Consider the following 23,863-nt stretch of genomic DNA (forward strand, 5'->3'; position numbering starts at 1 on the left):
AACTACGAATCAAAAAACCGGGCCTTAGTGGGTAAATTGAATTTCTACAGCATAGCGACATCTATAAAATTATTTCGAAACGCAAGTGTCTAAGTTTTGTACAACAAAATATTGTGTACAAAAAAAAAGATGGCGCTGTACAAGAGATACAAAAAATACCTAGTATTTTTAAACTGTGATTTTTCTAATCTGTACTCAGTAGTCTATGTCCTTTTTTTTTTCTAATTAAACAACATGGCAGACGTACCTATGTCAAATGTAGCGTGCCTTGTTGTTTTGTGGTAATTTTTCACACAAATTGTGACAAAAAGTGTTAAAAATGTCGAGGGATCCTAGAAAGCCCTATGGACTACCACCGAGAGAACGGGATCGAGAACGTAACTGGCGACCAGCGGAGTACTCGCGGCGGTCTCGATCGCGGAAGAGAAGCCGGAGCAGGAGCCCGATGCGGAGGGACATTGATGCACGCGCGCGCTCTCCTCGCAGGAACGATAAGGATGTTTTGGATGACAACATCTTGAGTGAAATATCCAAACTGCCAGAACCAAGTGAGCTATGGGATGGTCAAAATCAAGAACCAAACTTCCCCACCGGTCCTCCACCACCACCAAATTTCCGACCTGAAGTACGCATTTCATTACTAATACTCTTACACATTAATAACTAATTAAAGAAGTTCAATTTGTAACATCAAATATGGCAGCTTAATCATTCAATGTACATGCTTTTCTGAGCAACAAACAAACACTTTGTGTTGCTATTGTGTCGAATCAGACTCACTGGTGTCAATAATTAAGCATAAGCAAAGCAGACATTATAAACACGCATTTTGATAAATTACTAAAACTTTAAAACCATATTTTTTTGTTTTGCAGCCGTCAAATCCTCAAAATTTCCAGACGTACCAACCATCATATTCTGGCATATACGAAGACTTTCCTCCAGTACCTCCGTCTCAGATCCCACCTGAGATAGCATCGTGGAACCAGATGTCTCTCCCACCGCCTCCTGCTCCCGCACCTGTGTTTGTCAACAACATTGAAGACCAAATGAAGAAAGAAGGTACGTCAATTAGTATCTGAGAAACAGTTTCAATGGTTTCTATTATTGTTTTCAGGTAAACGTTTACATAACTTTTGTGTAATAGGCCAGTTAAAAGTTTAATTCATATCAATATGTAGTTTTTGTTATTTGATATGAATATTTTTATTTAGTATTGTTTATTGTATGTACTGTATTATTTATTTATATGATAATTTAGTTAAATGTGTGTGAATTTGTAAATATTAGACAATGTGAAGTGTGAACCACTAAAAATCTAATTTTTAGATGGGTTAAGTTTTTGGAGGTTATTGCATTGCATGTTTTTTCATGTGAAAATGATTTCATTATTTTTCTCACCATCTCCCTCTAATAGGTATGTCCACAGTCAAGATGTTAGTGGTATGTTCTAGGTTGTGATTGTTATGGTATCTCCTGTTTAGCATAGCATACAGCATTTTATATCTTCATAACTCTATGCACACTATCTTATCGGCTTGTGATTGCAGAACATTTCAGGTGCAACATTATTTTTCATAAGGCTTGGTATTTTTCTTGATGTAACTGTTACCTGAACTTCGGTTTCTAAAGACTGCCATGATCTATCTCAGTACCACATTCCACAGCAAAACTTAGCGTTAAGGAATTGCCTGACAGCTAGTTTGTATTTGCTGCTAATATGAGTGAAGCATCACTATTTCCATAATGTTAACACTAGTGTAAGTCCAATTTGCTTCTATTGAAATTGATTAGCCCAAAATATTAGGGACAATTCTTTCACATTGTCTTTCCATTCTACAGCCGCTATAGAGTCAGAGATGCGTCACCAGAAGGCCGCTCTATCGAAGCAAAGAGAAGACTACATCAAGAAAGCAGGAATATTGAAAAAGGAATTAGACACGTTGAAAGATCAGCGAAACGAACTTCGAGGTGACGCGAAACGCTCACCGAGCCCGGACACCAAGAGGTTCTTAAAAGAAAACACCAAGTTGCAGGTTTGATATTATGAAGTACATGATATATTTTTGTTCGTTCAAGAAAATTAACAGCTCCAACTGTATATTTTTTCTGCTCATGTCAAATTCTTAGTTGTGTAGTGTATTTATTGCTTACGATCTAGAGCTTGCACACAACTGAGAGTTTGGCCGACGGACGTGCGCCGCATTACGCCCTGCTGTTTGTATAGTTGGAGATCCAGAACAAGCTGAAGACGATCAACAACGTAGTGGACATGCTCAATGGCATTATCGGCGAGGAGGCGCAGGAACTACGCGAGGGCTCCGCTGACTCGGACCGCGAGCGTCCCAAACGCAAGTCTAGGTGCGTTTCTTTTTATTTTTTATTTCTAGTATTGCATATTCTTAATCTTCGTTTATGTTATGGTTATATTATTGAAATATTTAGGTGAGTATGAAATACTTTGGATTCGTTAATTTATTTATACAGGTATGCACGTGATGTTATGAAGTTAACAGGCTTCGCTTCCATACTGATTTGCGTCTTGAAAACTGGACTGGAATACGATACTCATGAAAATTTATTCTAAAGCATATGATTTTAATAATGCTTTTTATAAGGTCTTAAATGTGTAAGCTTTATTTCTATTGCTTTTTGTAATGAAAAAGTGTTATTTAGTTGTAAATTTTAATATTAAAATTTATATAATTCTGACTATAAGTGATTGTAATATTATGTGTTATATTACAATAATGGCTATGTTGTACTATCTGTAAAACAGCCAATTTATAATGTATCTTATGTAAACCTATTAAAGTATTTGATCATCATTAAGTTTTGTCATTTTGTCCCTCGAAAGTGTGTTGCTTTTGTTAACCAGATTGCTGATTGTATTTTACTGCTCACGGATTTTATACTACTAAAAATAATTTCATTCATCATCATCATTTTCAACATCTTAGTATCGAATGTACATAATATTATGGTGAATTGGTGACTAACTAAATATATGGATATGGAACGATTCAACGGTTTAGTTTATTCGCGTGGTTTTTTAAGGCAAAAAAACAACATTAATACAAAAAAAAAATGTTTTAAATTACCCACTTGTTGGGACGCAACAAGTTATTAAAAAAATGATTTTAATTATTGCCCTACCGATTTGTAATTAAACGTTTAAAATCACACGTCTCTCGCGAGATCCGAGCGGTCCGTCTTTACCATCATTGCGCCTGACACTGTCCAATCAGTAAACTTATGACGCGCACTTTTCGCGTACGGACTATGACGTTAGTTTTGAATAAAACGTAACGCCCACTTTTCGCGTATGGAAACGTTACAGGTTTTGAATCTCATTTTTTTTAAAATAAGTTGTATTATTCCAATGTTAATTGCGTAAAGTAAAATGGTGTAATGTGGCCAGGTCGCCGGCCAACAAGAAGGTGAACTACGTGTACTACGACCCGGAAATGCACTGGTGCCGCGTGTGCAACGAGTTCCCGCCCACCGCCAAGGACTACCTCAACCATTTGCACTCGCAGGCGCATCACAAGTCAGTACAATACTCAGTCGTAATGTTTTCACTCTTCATCTTCATTTCAGCCACAGGACATCCACTGCTGAACATAGGCCTCCCCCAATGACTTCCATATCGGAGGTTGGTAGCGGTCTGCATTCAGCTCCTTCCTGCTACCTTTATCGGGTCGTCGATCCACCTTGTGGGTGGACGTCGCACTGTGTTTTGCGGTACATGGCCTCCACTGTAGAACCTTACTGCCAGGTCGTCTGTTCTGCATAGGTACTATGTGCCCTGCCCATTGCCAGTTTAGACAATGCTAGGCAATTCATTCTGCTGTTAAATGCAGCGGCAGTAGCGGCGCGGAGCAAAGAAATGTGAAAATAATGAAAGAAGAACGGAATCCGGCTGTATCTCCAGGTCACCTAGATATATTCCAAATCAAATCAAATCAAATCACTTTATTTGTAATAGCAGCTGTAATAGACATTTAGGTACCTACATACATTTACCAATTTTGGTGATAAATAGGCATTTTGTATTAGTTTTTGTACAACGCCTGAACAAAAACAGGGGTAATATTTTGGTGTTATACATAGATTTCGAAAATAAAAAATATTAACTAATTAAGACCATGACAAAAAAACTGAGGAATGTCGTTTCTGTCGGGCCTGGGTCACAGATGACCGTTCTTCTTTGATTGGTTATTCAAAACACTCCGCTCTGCTCTGCTCCGCCTTGATGGAAAGCGGGCCTCAGTCTAAAAGTGAAGACTTGAGTGTTAAAAGTGTATTGATTTTTGTCGGTCATTTGGTGTAGTGGTTCGAAACGGACTACTATACCGGAGGTAGCGGGTTCGATTCCCGCACAGTACAAACATTTGTGTGCGTGTGAACATATTTGTTTGTATTGGACAGGGTGTTTTATATGTATAATAGCTTTTGCCCGCGGTTTCACCCGTGTGAAATTTTGTATGTCACAGATCGTCATAAATTATAGCCTATATGTTAATCTGGGTTATAAACAGTAATACTGTAAAGTTTCAACAAAATCCGTTCAGTAGTTTTTGCGTGAAAGAGTAACAAACATCCAGACATCCAAACATCCAGACATCATGACATCCAAACTTTCGCATTTATAATATTAGTAGGAAGTAGGATAAGTATGTATTTACAAAAAAAAGTATTTAAGTATGTTTATATCCGTTGTCTACACTCGCGAGCAAAAATATGGAATCACTTACATGAAGTTGTTTCCACGCGATCTTGTGTACTAACGAATTTGTTAGTAACAAAAAAAGTAGCACCATTTTAAAGATTAAACTTTTATCTTTAAATTGATACCAAATTCATTTAAATCACACCAGTATTTAAAAAGATATCCCGGCTGATGTGAAGAAGTAACGAAAAAGGCATGTATCAACTGTTTAATACGTCGCGAGTTGTGGCCTATTTACCCCCTATAAAAGCACGCGTTTTCGGATTTTTGCTTTCACACGTTGATTCATACACATCTCCGCTTCTTTTGACACTCTACCTGGGATTCTACACCTTCAGAAGCAGCACAAATCGTTGCACTATTGCAAAAAGAGCTCAGCCAGCGGACTGTCGCACGTCAGCGCCATATAAGCCAGTCCTGGGTTTCGAAAGTTTTAAGACGCTTTCGGGAGACTGGTGGCTTTATCTCGAGACCAAGTTCTGAACAGAGCCGATGCACATCGCAGAGGGAAGACCGTTTTTTCATGTCAACCACTCTATGAAATCGTCATTTGACTGGAATCGACGTCCAGCAAGAGATCAGAAATGTTCGTAGGATAGCTGTTAGCGAGTGGATAGTTTGTCTAAGATATAAGCAATAGAATTTGACTCCAAAAAGGCCTGCCACAGGCTCGAAACTGACGGCAGTTCACCGATAAGCACGCTATCAATTTGCTCGTACACATCTCGATGGGAAGGCGAGTAATGGATGCGAGTTCTGTTCTCCGATGAATGCAAACTGTGTTTGCAGTGTAGCAGTCGAAGAGGTCGGGCTTATAGGCGGTCTGGGCAGCGATTTGTGCAGTGCTGGTTCGTTGAAACAGTGGCTTATGGGGGTGGCTTGCTCGACTTCCCATCGAGATGTGTACGAGCAAATTGAAAGCGTGCTTATCGGTGACCTGCCGTCAGTTTCGAGCCTGTGGCAGGCCTTTTTGGAGTCAAATTCTATTGCTTATATCTTAGACAAACTATCCACTCGCTAACAGCTATCCTACGAACATTTCTGAGCTCTTGCTGGACGTCGATTCCAGTCAAATGACGATTTCATAGAGTGGTTGACATGAAAAAACGGTCTTTCCTTTGCGATGTGCATCGGCTCTGTTCAGAACTTGGTCTCGAGATAAAGCCACCAGTCTCCCGAAAGCGTCTTAAAACTTTCGAAACCCCGGACTGGCTTATGTGGCGCTGACGTGCGACAGTCCGCTGGCTGAGCTCTTCTTGCAATAGTGCAACGATTTGTGCTGCTTCTGAAGGTGTAGAATCCCAGGTAAAGTGTCAAAAGAAGCGGAGATGTGTATGAATCAACGTGTGAAAGCAAAAATCTGAAAACGCGTGCTTTTATAGGGGGTAAATAGGCCGCAACTCGCGACGTATCAAACAGTTGATACATGTCTTTTTCGTTACTTCTTCACATCAGCCGGGATATCTTTTTAAATACTGGTGTGATTTAAATAAATTTGGTATAAATTTAAAGATAAAAGTTTAATCTTTAAAATGGTGCCACTTTTTTTGTTACTAACAAATTCGTTGGTACACAAGATCGCGTGGAAACAACTTCATGTAAGTGATTCCATACTTTTGCTCGCGAGTGTAGTACCCATAGTACAAGCTTTGCTTAGTTTGGGACTAGAAGCGCAGTGTAAAATGTCCAAGGTATTTATTTATTATTTTGGAATCGTCCCCAGGATGGCGGCGGCGCATATGGAGGCGCCGTGGCACTCGGTGTCGGGCGTCAACGAGGGCTTCCCCAGCATCCCCTCGGCGCCCACCAAGCGAACCCCTATCAGAGGTGAGCTGATGTCACTAAACAAACAACACTACGTCTTTCTTAAGGTGACTGATGCCCGTTTTCAACATCAATCCCTAATTTTTAAGTGAACCCAACGTAACACATGACAGGAATTTCGTTTTCATAGGGGTCACTTAAAAATTAGTTACTGATGGTGAAAACGGGCATGAGTTTTTTCCGCCACTTCTCAGCACCAGGCCCATAAGTATACACATACTTATGTTGTCCCGAAGTGGTCGCAGGGCAATCTATTTGGGACGTGTATAAGCGCCCTGGAAGGGGCCTAAGTAAAAAATAAAAAACTTATGACTCACAAACATTACTATGAGGTCTCACAGGGTGACACACGAACCAATCACAAAGCTCTATTATTATTATTATCCGTTGTCTAGTACCCATAGTACACGCTTTGCTTGGTGTAAAATGTCCAAGGATATTTATTTATTATTCAACGCTGTGCTATTTGCTGCTTTACTTAAGCAATCATCGTTTGTGAATACGTTTGACTCTGACTTTCACACTTTCGAGCGTCATCGTCTTGCCAGCGCTCGCGCATTCGACGAATTGAAAACGGACGACGCGATGTTAGCACAAGCGCTGGCAAGACGACGACACTCGAAAGACCCTAGTGTGGGGAGTTGCGAAAAGTCACATATAGTGTTAAATCTGGTTCAAAAATTAATTACTGTATAGCCTGACCAGGAACATAAAAACCCTCGCCATGTTGCGGAAAACCAATGGTACTAATTTCTTTTAATGGCAACAGTAACTGAAAACTTCATTGACATGTCACCTTGCATGTCAGTCTATTGCTGTCAAAGTGTAAACAAACTTTATTTTAAATGTGCGCAATTGATTTTATGAATGAAATTGCTAAAATCTTTTTATAGTCGTGAAAGAAAAGTGGTTTACAATGTGTTAAAGTATTTGTCGAAGAGAAATACCAAGGGTTCGGACAATATTTTCATTGAATAATGTTTCCAACAAAGGTTGTCAAATTAACTGACATGTTTATCGTATAGTACAGTCCCCTATGAAAATTTGCTGTGGTTTGTTTCAACTACCTATTGAGAATGTNTATAAGGCCTATAGTGAGGGGCCAAGGATATTTATTTATTATTCAACGCTGTGCTATTTGCTGCTTTACTTTAGCAAGCATCGTTTGTGATTACGTTTGACTCTGACTTTGACACTTTCGAGCGTCATCGTCTTGCCAGCGCTCGCGCATTCGACGAATTGAAAATGGACGACGCGAAGCTAGCACAAGCGCTGGCAAGACGACGACACTCGAAAGACCCTAGTGTGGGGAGTTGTGAAAAGTCACACATAGTGTTAAATCTGGTTTAAAAATTAATTACTGCAATCATCTTCTATTCTATCGCAATCCTCGTAGTATTATGTGTGTGTGAAGTAAGTACTGTGTTTACGCAGGTCTGCAATTCTTCGTGCCTTCGACGGCGTGGTACTGCAAGCTGTGCGACCAGTTCATCGGCGACCTGCACTGCGCCTCCGCGCATCTTAAGTCCGTGCAACACTCCAAGAACTATACCGTGAGTTTGTTCACCCAATAACCCGAGCTTTAGACCTACTAACTGACCACGGAGGCGTATTCCTTCCTCACTATATGCTTGGTACAAAACTATGAAACATTTGACCACGGAGGCGTCGCTTTATAAAGGCTTTTTATTCGTCCCTATACGCTTGGTACAAAACTATGAAACATTGTAGACGGCAGCGACGTAGCGACACAAGGGGGCACTGGCGCTGTGGACAGTAGGCCATAAGTATAAAACGATGAATGACAAGCTTTAAGATAAGATAAGCATTTATTGTTAATTGTGTTGATACAGTGGTGTTACATAAAAGGCACTTTAATCCGTAGCGTGCGTGGCGAGAATAATAATAGAATGATGCATAATCTATTCACAACATAGAGATTTGGATGAATATTGAAGTCATTGCCATTACCGTAAAGCATCATTTTTCACGGAAGATTCTACCACATTTTACATATTGATTGATGACCTGATGAATTAAAAACAAATCTTTGCATTACTTGCATTTTAAACATTTACCAGACTGACTAAAAATTTGCTATTAGATGTTAAATATTCTACTCACTAAATTATTTCTGTGATCAATAAAAATATGAATCATTTTTAACACAATCCACCCACTTGTTCCCGCAAAATATTGCTAAGTCATTCGCATGTAAAAGGGGCAATGCTCTAAGTCAAAACTTGCAAAATCATAATCGAATCAAAATTACCACCTAAGTGAGTTCCATGAACTATGCAAGTCGTTCCCCTTACTTCCATTTTCGGCCGTCGTCAAATACCTAAACTTGTCATTGTAATCTCAAGTTGATTGAATGCAAATGCTCCCGAGCTGTAATTCTTTGTATCTCACCCACAATCGGATCTCACGCCCCAATAGGCCAGTAGAATTAAACACAAAAATTGATTAAATCGGAAATAATTCAAACAAAAGATTTACTTGCTTTAACGGCTTCATTGGTTGCCCATTAAGACTCTCCTAGGTTTTCGACTTCGACGGAGTTGTGCTTAAGTGGTGGGGGCCCCGGAAAGGGGCGCTTTTTCGGTTTTCCGGTTATACCGCGTAAAGGACTTACCCTATCGAAAAGTGGTCTTCCTGACGGTTGAAGGGAATTTAATCCTGCATTAAATAAGACCAAATTCATATGTTTTGAACAAACCGTTCTCGTGCAAATGTTCGGCAAAGTAGAAAATATGTGTATAATTAATTACCCTCTCCACGTCCAATGGCTCGTTACCCACAGGCTTCCAAGTCTTGAAAAGGAGCGCCTCAACCAGTGTAACCCTATCAAGGCTTACGAGCTGGATGCGCCTATCCTTGTTCGTCCCAGCCGTTCCTTAACTGCGGTTGCTGCACCTCTTCCTGGCACTCACCTGAACGACTCTGTGTTACCTACTGTGGCTGCTCCTCTTCTTTGTATCCTCCTGCACGACTACGTTGCCTAGCCGTATGCCTGGTCTAAGGTTCGACGCCAAAAATCAACAACAACAAGTTCATATTAAAACGCTGAAGAGTTTTTTGTTTGTTTGTTTGAACGCGCTAATCTCAAGAATTACTAGTTTGATTGAAATAATTATTTTTGTGTTGAATAGCTCATAAATTGAAGAAGGCTATAGGATATATACAATCACTCTACGACTAATAGAGGCGAAGCAGTAAAGAAAAATGTTGCAAGCACGGAAAATAGTATTTAAACTATTTTCACGCGTACGAAGTTGATTTTGTGGCGTCGAACCTTAGACCAAGCATATGGCTAAGCAATGCAATCGTACAGGAGGGTACAAGGAAGAGGGGCAGCCACAGTAGGTAACACAGAGTCGTTCAGGAGAGTGCCAGGAAGAGGTGCAGCAACCGCAGTTAAGGAACGGCTGGAACGAACAAGGATAAGCGAATCCAACTCGTGAGCCTAGACAGGGATACGCTGGTTAAGGCGACCCTTTACAAGGCTTGGGAGCATACGGGTGACGAGCTATTGGACGTGGAGAAGGTCATTAATTATACACATATTTTCTACTTTGCTGAACATTTGCACGAGAACGGTTTGTCCAAAAAATATGAATTTGGTCTTATTTAATGCAGGATTAAATGCCCTTCAACCGTCAGGAAGACCACTTTTCGATAGGGTAAGTCCTTTACGCGATATAATCGAAAAACCGAAAAAGCGCCCCTTTCGGGGGCCCCCACCACTTAAGCACAACTCCGTCCAAGTCGAAAACCTAGGAGAGTCTTAAAGGGCAACCAATGAAGCCATTAAAGCAATAAAATCTTTTGTAGGAATTATTTCCGATTTAAAAGCTAATTCTACTGGACTACAAATGCAATATGAAAAACAAGTTGTGATTTTCATTATGACTGTTACTAAATTATTCCATGTGAATATGAATAATCTGTATGAGGATGTGGCTAACTCTTTTATTTAAAACTAGCTGACCCAGCGAACTCTGTTCCGCCTTAAAGGCAATAAATAAGCCATCGCAGTTTTTCCTTATTTTCTCACCGTTCAGACCTACCCTGGACTACGACAAACATTTTACAACCAAAATCAGCTCAATCGGCCCAGCCGTTCTCGAGTTTTAATCAGACTAACGAACAACAATTCATTTTTATTTAATAGAAGATATCGTACAAAGTTCTATTGTTTATTTGCTACATTAACCAGTGTTGATGATGATGTTGATTATCATAATCCACTGCAGGCAGGACAAGATCGTGATTTAATTTACCAAAGGTAAATGGAGGATTTGACTTGCACTCCTTACACTGACCAGATGGTTTTCCATCATGTCATCTGTCCTTGGTCGAAAGAAAGATCACTTAAAATGACTTCTAATCTTTCAACTGTTACATTTATTAGTATTTTTAAAATACCAATGACGTATCCTATTGCCCACAGAACTTCGTCGAACAAAATCCCCACTGGGAAACAGACTGGATGTCGGACCGTCAGAAAGCGTTCGAGAAGTCTCGCGCCAACAAGGGCAAGGTCGAGGAAAAGCCACAGTACGCCGCACATACCATCACCTTCCACAAAGACGGCTTCCACACCAAGCGCAAGGACAACAGGTGAGAGCGAATGTTGTATTTCATAATACGTGCCATGTCACAAAACTCGTCTTTTTTTTTTTAATTATCACGTGCATATATCTGAACACACTTGCAAATCTTTCTAGGGATGCGTTTCCACTAGAGATGTGCGAGGATGCGTAGCGAGGAATGTTTTAAAGAACCAATAGAATCGCTGCATTTGCCTCGCCTCGGTATCCTCGCACATCTCTGGTGAAAACGCAGCCTAACGTAACACGAACGTGTAAGTTTTACTTATAGACATGAAGAAAAAAGAAACAGGTATTTTGGCTCTACTGTAATGTCAGTTTTTGCTGACACAGGACGATTTGCAGAATCACCAACGCTATGGAAATCCACTTTTGGACACACAAACGACGATCTCTAGCTTTTGAATGCGTGAATGTTCGCGTTTCAGTACATAGTATAAAACAAAGTCGTTTTCCGCTGTCTGTTCCTATGTATGCTTAGATCTTTAAGACGGATTTTAATGCGTTTTTTTAATAGTATACTTAGCACCCGCACGAAGCCGGGGCAGGTCGCTGCTCTTTCATAAAATGATTTAATCTAATTTGACAATATTTATAATACTGACTTGCTATTCCTATTCCTGACATCTAATTTACATAATTTAATATATCATTTTGACATTAAACTAATTTTCACTTTTTATTTATTTAATTTTTCTTTATCATTAATTTGTGTTTTAATGCCCTTGCGAATTGCTGCGGCGATTACCGCCGCTCTCCACTTTCGTCGGCCGCCGTCTGAAAATCAGCGGCCAGGCATTAGCTTGTGACACATGCTGAGACGGAGACCTTTTGCTGCCGCAACTCTGCTCACATTATTTCATTTTTAATTGTTATTTATTTTATTTTTTATTTTGAATGTGCATGTTAAATATTGAATTATGTAATCTTGTTAAACTATGTATGTGACTTTGTGTGCAGCAAATAAATGCTTACTTACTTACTTATTTACTATTTAATAAATGTTGATGTTTGTGCAGCCCGCCGCCGCCGGAGAAGAAGCGCAAGAAGGAGAAGAAGAAGAAGAGCAAGAAGAAGCACAGCAGCAGCAGCTCCGACTCCAGCCGCTCCTCCAGCTCCGACAGCGATGACGACGCCAAGAAGAAGAAGAAAAAAAGTCAGTTACAGAACCTACATCTAGGTTTTTTTAAATTAAAATAAAATTATAAAATTCATTTATTTTTGCAAATAGGCTTTTAAAGAGCACTTTTACACGTCCCAATATTAACCCTACCACTGCTTCGGGACAATAAATGGGCCAGTGCTGAGAAGAAGCAGCGCAAGAAACTCAGTCACTATTGTCAGCCTCCTTTTCAAAGGTTTACAGTCTTTAAAATATACAAAATATTATAGTCATAAGTATTGATGCGACCTAGGTAGTTAAACATTCCAAACATTTTTATCTTTTATATAATCATCAACTTTATAGTAGCCCTTTTTCATTAAGGTGCTTTTGATATGTGCTTTAAATTTATGAATGGGCAATTCTACAACAGTTTGTGGTAATTTATTGGAAAGTTTAATACATTTCCCCATAAATGAATTACCAATCTTGTGCAGTCTAAAATTTGGAACGGCAAGTTTATTTTTGTTTCTTGTATTGAACTTGTGTAAATCACTCTTTCTAGTAAATTGCTCTATATTTTTGCAAAGAATCGTTAACCCTTCGGTTTAAGCTTAACATGTTTGTGTTACTTTTATTTTATTTTATTTTATTTTATTTTATTTTATTAAGCTATCAACAAGAGATACAGTTTTAAATAGAACAAAAAGAAGCCAAATGTCTCTAGCTAACTGCTGCGAGTGGGTTCACCACAATAGTCCAGCGGACGACGGCGACGACGACGACGGATTCCGAACCAGCGTGATTAAAATTATTGTCACACGCACGAAAATGCTACGGGGCTACTCCCACCGCTGCAACTCCGGTGTAGCCAAAATCTACAGCTTCGTTCGTTTCAGCCGAAAGACGTCCACTGCTGGACAAAGGCCTCCCCTAAGGTTTTCCACGAAGACCAGTCCTGCGCCGCCCGCATCCAGACACCTCCCGCGACCTTCATCAGATCGTCGGTTCACCTAGTGGGAAGCCTGCCCACACTACATCTTCCGGCTATTTTATTCCATAGGAAATGTAGCTTAGTAGGAATGGTAGGTGTTATGTTGACCCGCATAAGGAACGAGACAGTCAATGTCAACTTTGGTTGACTGGACGACTAACTGAGAAACGATCACCACACATACGGAGATGCTGGCTAGCACAGCTAGAGATACGTCTGTGTGTTTTATTTTTGGCCACAAATTGGTTTTGGGAACTACGATTTCGCCAAAGTCACGTGAGCAGCTTAGACAAAGTTACAGCTAGTAATAATAGAAAGATTGATGAATTACGTTGACTTGGTTCTACTATACAACAAGCAATCAATGAAAACTCGACATTGGCAGAAATAAACCTCTCAGGAAGAGGTTTGGTTGCCATTTAATAAAAATATAAAATACATTGACTTGACGTTTATTGATTGTTGTTTGTTGCAGGCAAGAAGAAGTTCGAGCCGGATGAGAAGACGCTGTCGCAGTGGATGTCGGCCATCCAGGCCGAGCGCCTCAACGCCACCGACCGCAAGCTGCTCGACAACCTCAAGAACAGGTGGGATATACCGCTGACTCTTTACAAGGATGTGGGAATATAATTCCCATCATATTTTTTTGACCTTATTCGCTTGTCATAAGGTCCAAAAGCATGACTTTTTTAACATGTTATCCCAGTTATGCTTCGACCACACCAACGTGTGCATCATAGGCCAACGACAGATCGCGCGACCTATAATTGGCCTTTGATCGCGCCGGCGATGGTGATCTGCACGCGTTGGTGTGGTTGAAGCTCTAGTTAAGCCGCCATCGCCATGTTATTGTCATCCGTCACCATCATCATGATGTCATTTAGTCTAGGAACAGACATAGCAAGTATCGCGCGGTTATTGGCAATTCTATAACCAATAGCGCGTGTCCTCAGTCTGAACCAGCTCTAAGTGTCTACTGCAAAAGCGCGTCTTTTTTGCCTAGTCAAATAAAGGATTTCGGCTACACTTCCTATACTAAAGCCTGGTCCGTGAGCACGTAGAATTTTGTCCAATGATCCTTATCGCTCGCGCGTAATTATATTGCTGTCGCGACTGTGCGACGCGCGCCCGCAGTGAGTGTGCGAGCGCGACAGCAACATAATTACGCGCGAGCGATAAGGATGGGTAGCTTGGGGTCATTGGACAAAATTCTATGTGCTCACGGACCAGGCTTTAGCCAGAAGGGTTGGGCCTTGCTAATATACAATAAGCCTGTCTAGGTCATTTACTTATTGAAGTTAATTTTCTTGCATTCTCAGATTTAAGATAGAAAAGTCTGATGACAAACGTCGGTCGCCGGAGAAAGATAGAGAACATTCCAACTCGGAGTCGAGAAAAACCAGGTAAAAAGCACCAAGCACTAAAGTCTTTTTATTGAGATTAATCTAAGAACTGGGCACATGAACGTCAAAAAAATATTTTCAAACGGTAGCCTAAAGGGCTCTTTACGTGTCTCATATTATGTGACAGTTCAAGTGACATAATAAGTGTATAGATGACCCACCCTGAACTGTCCCAGCAAACTCAATGACAGGGGGGCGCTACCATCGTTCAACTATATGGTTTCCAACATGGCAAAAATCGGAACCAGCGATCCGGTATTGACGGTGGCGCCCCACTGTCAATGTCATGGATAGGACAGTTCAGTATTTTGGAACTATATAAGTTAAGATCGACTCCATCTTACAGAGAGAGAGAGCGTGAAAGCGAGCGACGCGAGCGCAGCCCGCACGAGCGGCGCGAATCCCGCGACACACGCGACTCCCGCGACACACGCGAATCCCGCGACGCGCGCGATTCCCGCGACGCGCGCGAATCCCGCGAGTCCCGTAAATCCCGCTCGCAGGAAACGCGTGACGAACAGCGCCGGAGGAGCCCCTCGCAGACTGACGTGAAGAAGCCGGAGATCAGGAAGATGCCGTTTATTGGTGAGAGTTTTGTAAACCTTGCTTTATGTACAGACGACGGTACAAGCTAAACACTAGCAACTAGGGTTTCTGATTTCTCGACTTATTTTTTTTCTCGAGTTTCGGGAATTCTCGAGGCCAAAGTCTCGAGTTTTCTCGGGTCTCGAGTCTTTTAATTAAAACTGTTGAAATTGGTTGAAATTTAATAAAAACACGGGTTTTTATTAATGTTATAATGTGTCTGGGTTATAATCAATAATACTGTAAAGTTTCAACAAAATCCGTTCAGTAGTTTTTGCGTGAAAGAGTAACAAACATCCAGACATCCACACAAACTTTCGCATTTATAATATTAGTAGGATAATTATAACTTAGTAATTAACTAAAGGAACAAAAGTCATAAAGTCGCGTGTACTTTAAGGATTAATAACCATAAATATCTGGAGCTCCAATTGAATCACTTGTTTTCCAAAGAACACAAGTCCAAATTAATTGAAAAATTACGATAATAAACCTGCATTTACAAACAAAAAAAAAACTTTTAAATACATTTTTAAACTTAAAGATAACGACTTGAATAAACGTATTTACGAGTACCTAAACTAACAGATAGTTAACAAAAAAAATTCAGTCTTTAAATCAGTCAGTTATACAAACATAATAAAATATAGCATACTCGTAGGTGAACATTATTAGTTTCGGTTAAGATCATTACTTGCAAATCAAATTAGTTAAAAAAAGGAAAGACTAGGCCAGTCTAAACGCAACGTTAACCTATTAAATAATTAAAAACTTACTTTTGTCTAAGAAAATAGGCTTTCAAGAATATTAAAGCTTCAAAATCGAAACTCGAGAATTCTCGAGCTCCGGTAATTTTTTTCTCGTCTCGAATGAAGCCAAATTTCTCGAGTTTTCTCGAGTTCGAGAAAGCTCGAGCAGAAACCCTACTAGCAACTTAAGTCGTTGTAGTAGGTGCCATTTTGCAACAAAAATTCATATTTTATGAAGATAATGTGTTTTTTTTTTCTAGTTTATAGTATATTTTCTTCTATTAGACAGTGTTCGTCTAACAATTACATGCTTTTCAGCAAGTTTGTTGAGCATTAGGTATTATTTCTTTTAATTCCCAGAGCGACAAAACAATCTGTTGCGTACTACAAATTCTAATTTAGTCACCGAACGCGATGAAGAACTGTTTGATCGCCCTCTGCCCCATCTAGGGAACATAGGACATTAATGCCCGTTTTCACCAGTCCCTAACTTTTAAGTGACCCCTATATTGACAAAATTCATGTTATTTATTACCATAGGGGTCACTTAACAATTAAGAATTGATGGTGAAAACGGGCATAAGTCAAAGTAAGTCAATAAAAATGTTAATGTTGTTCACAGGTAAAATGCCTGTATACAAGCATTTGGGCAAGACCATCAAACAAGAAGAACAAAAGAAAGAGGAGCAGAAGAAAAAAGACGAAGAAGNAATGACCAAAATGATTTCAAAACCTTTTTTCCACCCAAATCGTGGTATCACAACAATTTATTAGTCGAAAATATTTGTTATTTTTTCATTTCGATATTTTTTCACAATTAGACGACCTAAATGTCAATGTGACAGAGCCCTCAAAGTTGTGGACGCTAGTTGGCGCTGTAATCGTGCACAGAGCCAATACTCAATTCGATTGAATGCAAATCCTCCCGAGCTGTAATTCTTTGTATCTCACCCACAATCGGATCTCACGCCCCAAATGCAATATGAAAAACAAGTTGTGATTTTCATGATGACTGTTACTAAATTATTCCATGTGAATATGAATAATTTGTATGAGGTGATATAGCTAACTCTTTTAAAATTTTAAAAATTATGGTGCAAAGTTCTATATTGTTTTTTGCTGTTTATTTGCTGCAATAACCCAAGTGTTTCAAAAATACCATCATAATCTTCAACATTGTCATCAGGTTTCATATCTACTACAGGAACAAGACCATAATTTAATTTACCAAAGCTAAATGGAGGATTTGACCTACACGCCTTACATTGACCAGACGAGTTTCTATCATGTCGACTTATCACTTAAAATAACTTCTAATCTTTACACATTTGAGTGTTACATACATTCTCACTATTAAATATTAATTTATCCTTATCCTATTGCCCGCAGAATTTCGTCGAACAAAATCCCCACTGGGAAACAGACTGGATGTCGGACCGTCAGAAGGCGTTTGAAAAGTCTCGCGCCAACAAGGGCAAGACCGAGGAAAAGCCACAGTACGCCGCGCATACCATCACCTTCCACAAAGACGGCTTCCACACCAAGCGCAAGGACAACAGGTGAGAGCGACTATTGAATATACGTGCCATGTCACAAAACTCGTTTTTTTTTTAATGAAAATGATCACGTGCATTTATCTGAACACACTTGCAAATCTTTCTAGAGATGTGCGAGGATGCGAAGCGAGGAATGTTTTAAAGAACCAATAGAATCGCTGCATTTGCCTCGCCTCGGTATCCTCGCACATCTCTGGTGAAAACGCAGCCTAACGTAACACGAACGTGTAAGTTGTACTTATAGACTTGAAGAAAATAGAAACAGATATTTGGCTCTACTGTAATGTCAGTTTTCGCTGACACAGGATGATTTGCAGAATCACCAACGCTATGGCAATCCACTTTTGGACACGCAAACGACGGTCTCTAGCTTTTTGAATGCGTGAATGTTCGCGTTTCAATACATAGTATAAAACTAAGTCGCTTTCCGCTGTCTGTCCCTATGTATGCTTAGATCTTTAAGACAGATTTTAATGCGTTTTTTTAATAGTATACTTAGCACCCGCACGAAGCCGGGGCGGGTCGCTACTCTTTCATAAAATGATTTAAGAGCGTTTACGCCGTTTGGCCCAAAAATAGTACTTTTTCAACCCGTTACAATCATTAACCAGTTACATTACAAATACGTTATAGGCATAAATAATTAGGCAATTTCGTCTAAATAGTTAGTTGAGAAAATATTTCGATTAGTATAGTATTTAAGAATTCTATCAAGATAAGTCCACACAGGTTTTCAAATTTCCACTTTAGCGTCAGTTTACAAGCTGAAATATTTATAAAAATACTGTGAAAACGATATAACAAACATTTATATCCTATAGCATAGGTCCTTAGGCAAATAGTTAATTGAGAAAATTCTTAGATTTAAGCATTTTACAATAAGAAATCACAATTTCAAAGAACGCGAAATACCCAAAAATCAAAGTGATTTTTACACCATTATTGTTCTTTAATTCAACATAAAAATAGCTTAAAATAATAAAATATCATCTTCTTTAAAATATTTACTTTGAAATGATATATAATTCATTGTTATTGTTTCGCTATAAACATTTGAAAACTATTAAAAAACGCCGCGCGCGAATCATTTGCAACGATGCACCTTGAAACGCCGCGCTTCGCGTGAACGCTCTTAAATAAATAAATATTGATGTTCGCGCAGCCCGCCGCCGCCGGAGAAGAAGCGCAAGAAGGAGAAGAAGAAGAAGAGCAAGAAGAAGCACAGCAGCAGCAGCTCCGACTCCAGCCGCTCCTCCAGCTCCGACAGCGATGACGACGCCAAGAAGAAGAAGAAGAAAAGTTAGTTACATTACAGAACCTACATCTAGGTTTTTTTAAATTAAAATAAAATTATAAAATTCATTTATTTTTGCAAATAGGCTTTTAGAAAGCACTACACGTCCCAATATTAACCCTACCACTGCTTCGGGACAATAAATGGGCCAGTGCTGAGAAGAAGCAGCGCAAGAAACTCAGTCACTATTGTCAGCCTCCTTTTCAAAGGTTTACAGTCTTTAAAATATACAAAATATTATAGTCATAAGTATTGATGCGAGCTAGGTAGTTAAACATTCCAAACATTTTTATCTTTTATATAATCATCAACTTTATAGTAGCCCTTTTTCATTAAGGTGCTTTTGATATGTGCTTTAAATTTATGAATGGGCAATTCTACAACAGTTGTGGTAATTTATTGGAAAGTTTAATACATTTCCCCATAAATGAATTACCAATCTTGTGCAGTCTGAAATTTGGAACGGCAAGTTTATTTTTGTTTCTTGTATTGAACTTGTGTAAATCACTCTTTCTGGTAAATTGCTCTATATTTTTGCAAAGAATCGTTAACCCTTCGGTTTAAGCTTAACTAACATGTTTGTGTTACTTTTATTTTATTTATTTTATTAGGCTATCAACATGAGATACAGTTTTAAATAGAACAAAAAAAATAAGCCAAATGTCTCTAGCTAACTGCTGCGAGTGGGTTCACCAAAATAGTCCAGTAGGCCTAAGATGCGCGCCGCGATAAGCGTCTATCACGCCATTTCATCGATTTTGCAAATACATTTTGACGTCGATAAGAGTTATCACGGCGCGCATCTTAGGCCTACAGCGGACGATGGCGACGACGACGACGGAGTCCGAACCAGCGTGACTAAAATTATTGTCATACGCACGAAAATGCTACGGGACTATTCCCACCGCTACAACTCCTGTGTAGCCAGAATCTACACCTTAACCGGCAATAAAAACCTAACCAGGGAAGGTCAAGTGAGTCCCGGAGGATAATGTAACCGAAACCGAAAATAATGGTGATAAAGCCCAGTCTGTGAGCACGTAGAATTTTGTCTAATGACCCCAAGCTATATTGCTGTCGCGACTGTGCGACGGGCGGCCGCAGTGAGTGTGCGAGCGCGAAAGCAACATAATTACGCGCGAGCGATAAGAATGGGCAGCTTGGGGTCATTGGACATAATTCTACGTGCTCACAGACCAGACTATAGATTAGCATAAGAATGAATGACGTTGACCTGACGTATGTATCGTTGCAGGCAAGAAGAAGTTCGAGCCGGACGAGAAGACTCTGTCGCAGTGGATGTCAGCCATCCAGGCCGAGCGCCTTAACGCCACCGACCGCAAGCTGCTCGACAACCTCAAGAACAGGTGGGAATGTACCTTGATAACGTAGTGGGAACATATTTCCCATCGGATTTTTAACCGGCCGTTTGGTGTAGTGGTTCAGAACGGACTACTATGCCGAGAGGTCCCGGGCGGGAATCGAGCCCGGGACCTCTGCCGGGCAGAAATTGAAATGATGAATTTAAATTTCTGTGACGGGTCTGGGTGTGACTATGTATAATATGTATGTATTTAAAAAAAAAACTATATAAGTAGTATATCCGTTAAGCTAGCACCCATAACACAAGCATTAAGTTGCTTACTTTGGGGCTAGCTGGCGCTGTGTGAAATTGTCCAAAGATTTATTTATTTATTTATTTTAACCTTATTCGCTTGTCTGACGCCCGTATTCACAAACGAACGATGCTTGCTATAGGCTGAGTTGCACCACCCAACTTTAACCGTGACTATGACGATAACCAGTGTATTTTGTATCGAGTTTGACAGATTTTTGACCTTTGTTGAAGTCAAAGTAAGATGGTGCAACCCAGCCTAAGTGAAGCAGCAAATCGAACGGACAGTGTTAAATAGAGCTCTGTGATTGGTTCGTGTGTCACCCTGTGCGTCCACGCGCATTGTGAGACCTCATAGTTATGTTTGTGAATACGGGCGTTAAGGTCCAAAAGCATGATTTTTTAACATGTCACCAAGCCGCCATGCTGTTATCATCGCTCGCCATCATGATGAGGTCATTTAGTCTAGGAACAGACAGCAATTATTGCGCTGTTACCGCTGTGTCAGAATTGACACAGTCTACTGCAAAAGCGCGTCTCTTTTGCCATAGGCAAATAAAGGATTTAGCCTACACTTCTTATGCTATTCAGAAGGGTTGGGCATTGCTAATCTATACTAATATTATAAAGCTGAAGAGTTTGTTGTTTGTTTACTTGAACGCGCTAATCTCAGGAACTTCCAGTCCGATTTGAGAAATTCTTTCAGTGTTAGATAGCTCATTTACCGAGGAAGGCTATAGGCTATATACCACGCTACGAGTAATAGGTGCAAAGCAAAAATGAAAAATGTTGCGAAAACGGGTTTTCACGCGTACAAAGTCGCGGGCACAGCTAGTATACAATAAGAGCGCTTTCACATTAGGGCGTTAGAAGCGCGGTAGCGGCGTTTTTATAATGTGAAGGCATGCATTTGTCGCGCTGCTAAATCGCCTAAATGTGAAAGCGCTCTAAGCCTGTCCAGATTATTTATCAAATTATCCTTGTATTCTCAGATTCAAGATAGAAAAGTCTGATGACAAACGTCGGTCGCCGGAGAAAGATAGAGAACATTCCAACTCGGAGTCGAGAAAAACCAGGTAAAATGCACAAAGCACTAATGTCTTTTTTTTTTAGAATAATCTAAGACTAGACACGTCATGAATATCAAAATAATAATTTAAAAAGGTAGCATAAGGGGCTCTTTACGTGTCTCATATTTTGTGACAGTTCAAGTGACATAATAAGTGTATAGATGACCCACCCTGAACTGTCCCACCAAACTCAATGACAGGGGGGCGCTACCATCGTTTAACTATATGGTTTCCAACATGGCAAAAATCGGAAGCAGTGATCCGGTATTGACGTGGCGCCCCACTGTCAATGTCATGGATAGGACAGTTCAGTATTTTGGAACTATACAGGGTGGAAACGATAAGTGATCTCACCCGATTATTTCTAAACTATACAAGATATCGAAAAACTGGTTACTGATCCTGAAATTGCTTCACGAGCTCTTTCAAACGGTGCTAATAATAGGTTTCAGAATACACTGGAACTATCCGAAAATTCAGTGTTTTCAGCTTCCATACATTTGGTAAAGTTACATAATTTTAAAAACTACACAAGATGTCGTAAAACTGGTTACTGATCCTAAAAGTGCTTCACGAGCTTTATCCAACGGTATCAATATCAAGTTACAGAATAAACTGGATCTATCCTAAAATTCAATGTTTCCGTCTTCCATACATTTAGTACTATCACAGTCATGGCACTCATCTCTTGATAATTTTATAGCAAGTAAAGCCTGAAACTTATGTTTTTTACTAATAATTTTAAATAAGATGCAAGTTACGAGTTTATTTAACCGACATTTTAAGTTTATTAATTAACAAAGAATAAATTACACTTCTAATAATGTGTCGTCGGCATACATTTAGTATGGAAGCTGGAAACATTGAATTTTGGGATAGTTCCAGTTTATTCTGTAACCTATTATTGGTACCGTTTTAAAGAGCTTGTGGAACACTTTCAGAATCAGTAACCAGTTTTTCGATATCTTGTATAGTTTAGAAATAATCGAGTGAGATCACTTATCGTTTCCACCCTGTATAAGTTAAGATCGACTCCATCTTACAGAGAGAGAGAGCGTGAAAGCGAGCGACGCGAGCGCAGCCCGCACGAGCGGCGCGAATCCCGCGACACACGCGACTCCCGCGACACACGCGAATCCCGCGACGCGCGCGATTCCCGCGAGTCCCGTAAATCCCGCTCGCGGGAAACGCGGGACGAACAGCGCCGGAGGAGTCCCTCGCAGACTGACGTGAAGAAGCCGGAGATCAGGAAGATGCCGTTTATTGGTGAGTATTTTGTAAACCTTGCTTTATGTACAGACGACGGTACAACAACAAGCTGAACACTAGCAACTTAAGTCGTTGTAGTAGGTGCCATTTTGCAACAAAAATCTCTATATGAAGATATGAAGACACAAACTTTCGCATTTATAATATTAGTAGGATTTTTTTGGTATTAAAACAGTGTTCGTCTAACACTTACATGCTAGTCAGCAGGTTTGTTGAGGAATAGCATTAGGTGTATTTCTATTAATTCCCAAAGCGAACAAACAAACGTGTCTACATTCTGTTGCGTACTACAAATTCTAATTTAGTCACCGAACGCGATGGAGAACTGTTTGGTCGCCCTCTGCTCCATCTAGGGAACATAGGACATTAATGCCCGTTTTCACCAGTCCCTAATTTTTAAGTGACCCCTATATTGACAAAATTCATGTTATTTGTTACCATAGGGGTCACTTAAAAATTAAGGAATGATGGTGAAAACGGGCATAAGTCAAAGTAAGTCAATGAAAATGTTAATGTTGTTCACAGGTAAAATGCCTGTATACAAGCATTTGGGCAAGACCATCAAGCAGGAAGAACAAAAGAAGGAGGAGCAAAAGAAAAAGGGCGAAGAAGAGGCCTCCAAGAAGAGAAGAGAAGAAATGGACGCTGAGATACAGAAAAAGGTGGGCTTAGATGTCGTTTAGTTAGTAACATTTGTTTATAGTATTTTTTAATATTTCTTTATTACCATTGCTTTTTCTCGTAGTTCCATTGCAAAGATAATTAACTTTTAAAAAAAATAAAACCGACTTCAAATGCGAGAACACAAAAAAAAAAAAAATTAAAATATTGGGTATAAAAAAGTTCATCCCCAATTTTCCACCCTTGGGGGTGAAATATTTTCTTCAAATTCGCATGAAACCACCCTTTTGATAATATTCAACAAAAAAATAATCGTTCAAATTGATTTATAATCGGCGGAGATATTGCGTATAAAAAAGTTAATCCCCAATTTTCCACCCTTGGGGGTTGTTTTTTCTATTATTAAATTTAAATGGGACCACCCTTGAGGTATTAC

General features: G+C 39.7%; 1 protein-coding gene across 2 annotated transcripts in view; it reads left to right on the forward strand.

Annotated features, from left to right (window-relative positions):
- The first annotated feature begins 236 nt into the window (after window positions 1–236).
- The window catches only part of LOC114356229 (zinc finger matrin-type protein CG9776), a 28,748-nt gene continuing 5,121 nt past the window's right edge, over window positions 237–23,863 (forward strand). The window contains exons 1-14 of one of the 2 annotated variants that reach the window (XM_028309310.1): window positions 238–625; window positions 876–1,062; window positions 1,843–2,036; window positions 2,228–2,361; window positions 3,422–3,550; window positions 6,456–6,559; window positions 7,991–8,109; window positions 11,010–11,179; window positions 12,189–12,325; window positions 13,741–13,852; window positions 14,585–14,668; window positions 15,015–15,253; window positions 16,625–16,703; window positions 23,411–23,468. In XM_028309310.1, coding sequence (XP_028165111.1) covers window positions 320–625; window positions 876–1,062; window positions 1,843–2,036; window positions 2,228–2,361; window positions 3,422–3,550; window positions 6,456–6,559; window positions 7,991–8,109; window positions 11,010–11,179; window positions 12,189–12,325; window positions 13,741–13,852; window positions 14,585–14,668; window positions 15,015–15,253; window positions 16,625–16,703; window positions 23,411–23,468 — 2,052 coding nt within the window. In that variant the 5' untranslated portion in view covers window positions 238–319. Of the gene's footprint in view, window positions 626–875; window positions 1,063–1,842; window positions 2,037–2,227; window positions 2,362–3,421; window positions 3,551–6,455; window positions 6,560–7,990; window positions 8,110–11,009; window positions 11,180–12,188; window positions 12,326–13,740; window positions 13,853–14,584; window positions 14,669–15,014; window positions 15,254–16,624; window positions 16,704–17,391; window positions 17,562–18,720; window positions 18,858–20,107; window positions 20,220–21,459; window positions 21,544–22,582; window positions 22,804–23,331; window positions 23,469–23,863 lie in introns of both variants that reach the window. The other variant, XM_028309311.1, reaches the window with a different exon arrangement.

Source organism: Ostrinia furnacalis, unplaced genomic scaffold (genome assembly GCF_004193835.3).
Source record: "Ostrinia furnacalis isolate ACB-3 unplaced genomic scaffold, ASM419383v2 OfSCF2702, whole genome shotgun sequence".
NCBI classification, from domain to species: domain Eukaryota; kingdom Metazoa; phylum Arthropoda; class Insecta; order Lepidoptera; family Crambidae; genus Ostrinia; species Ostrinia furnacalis.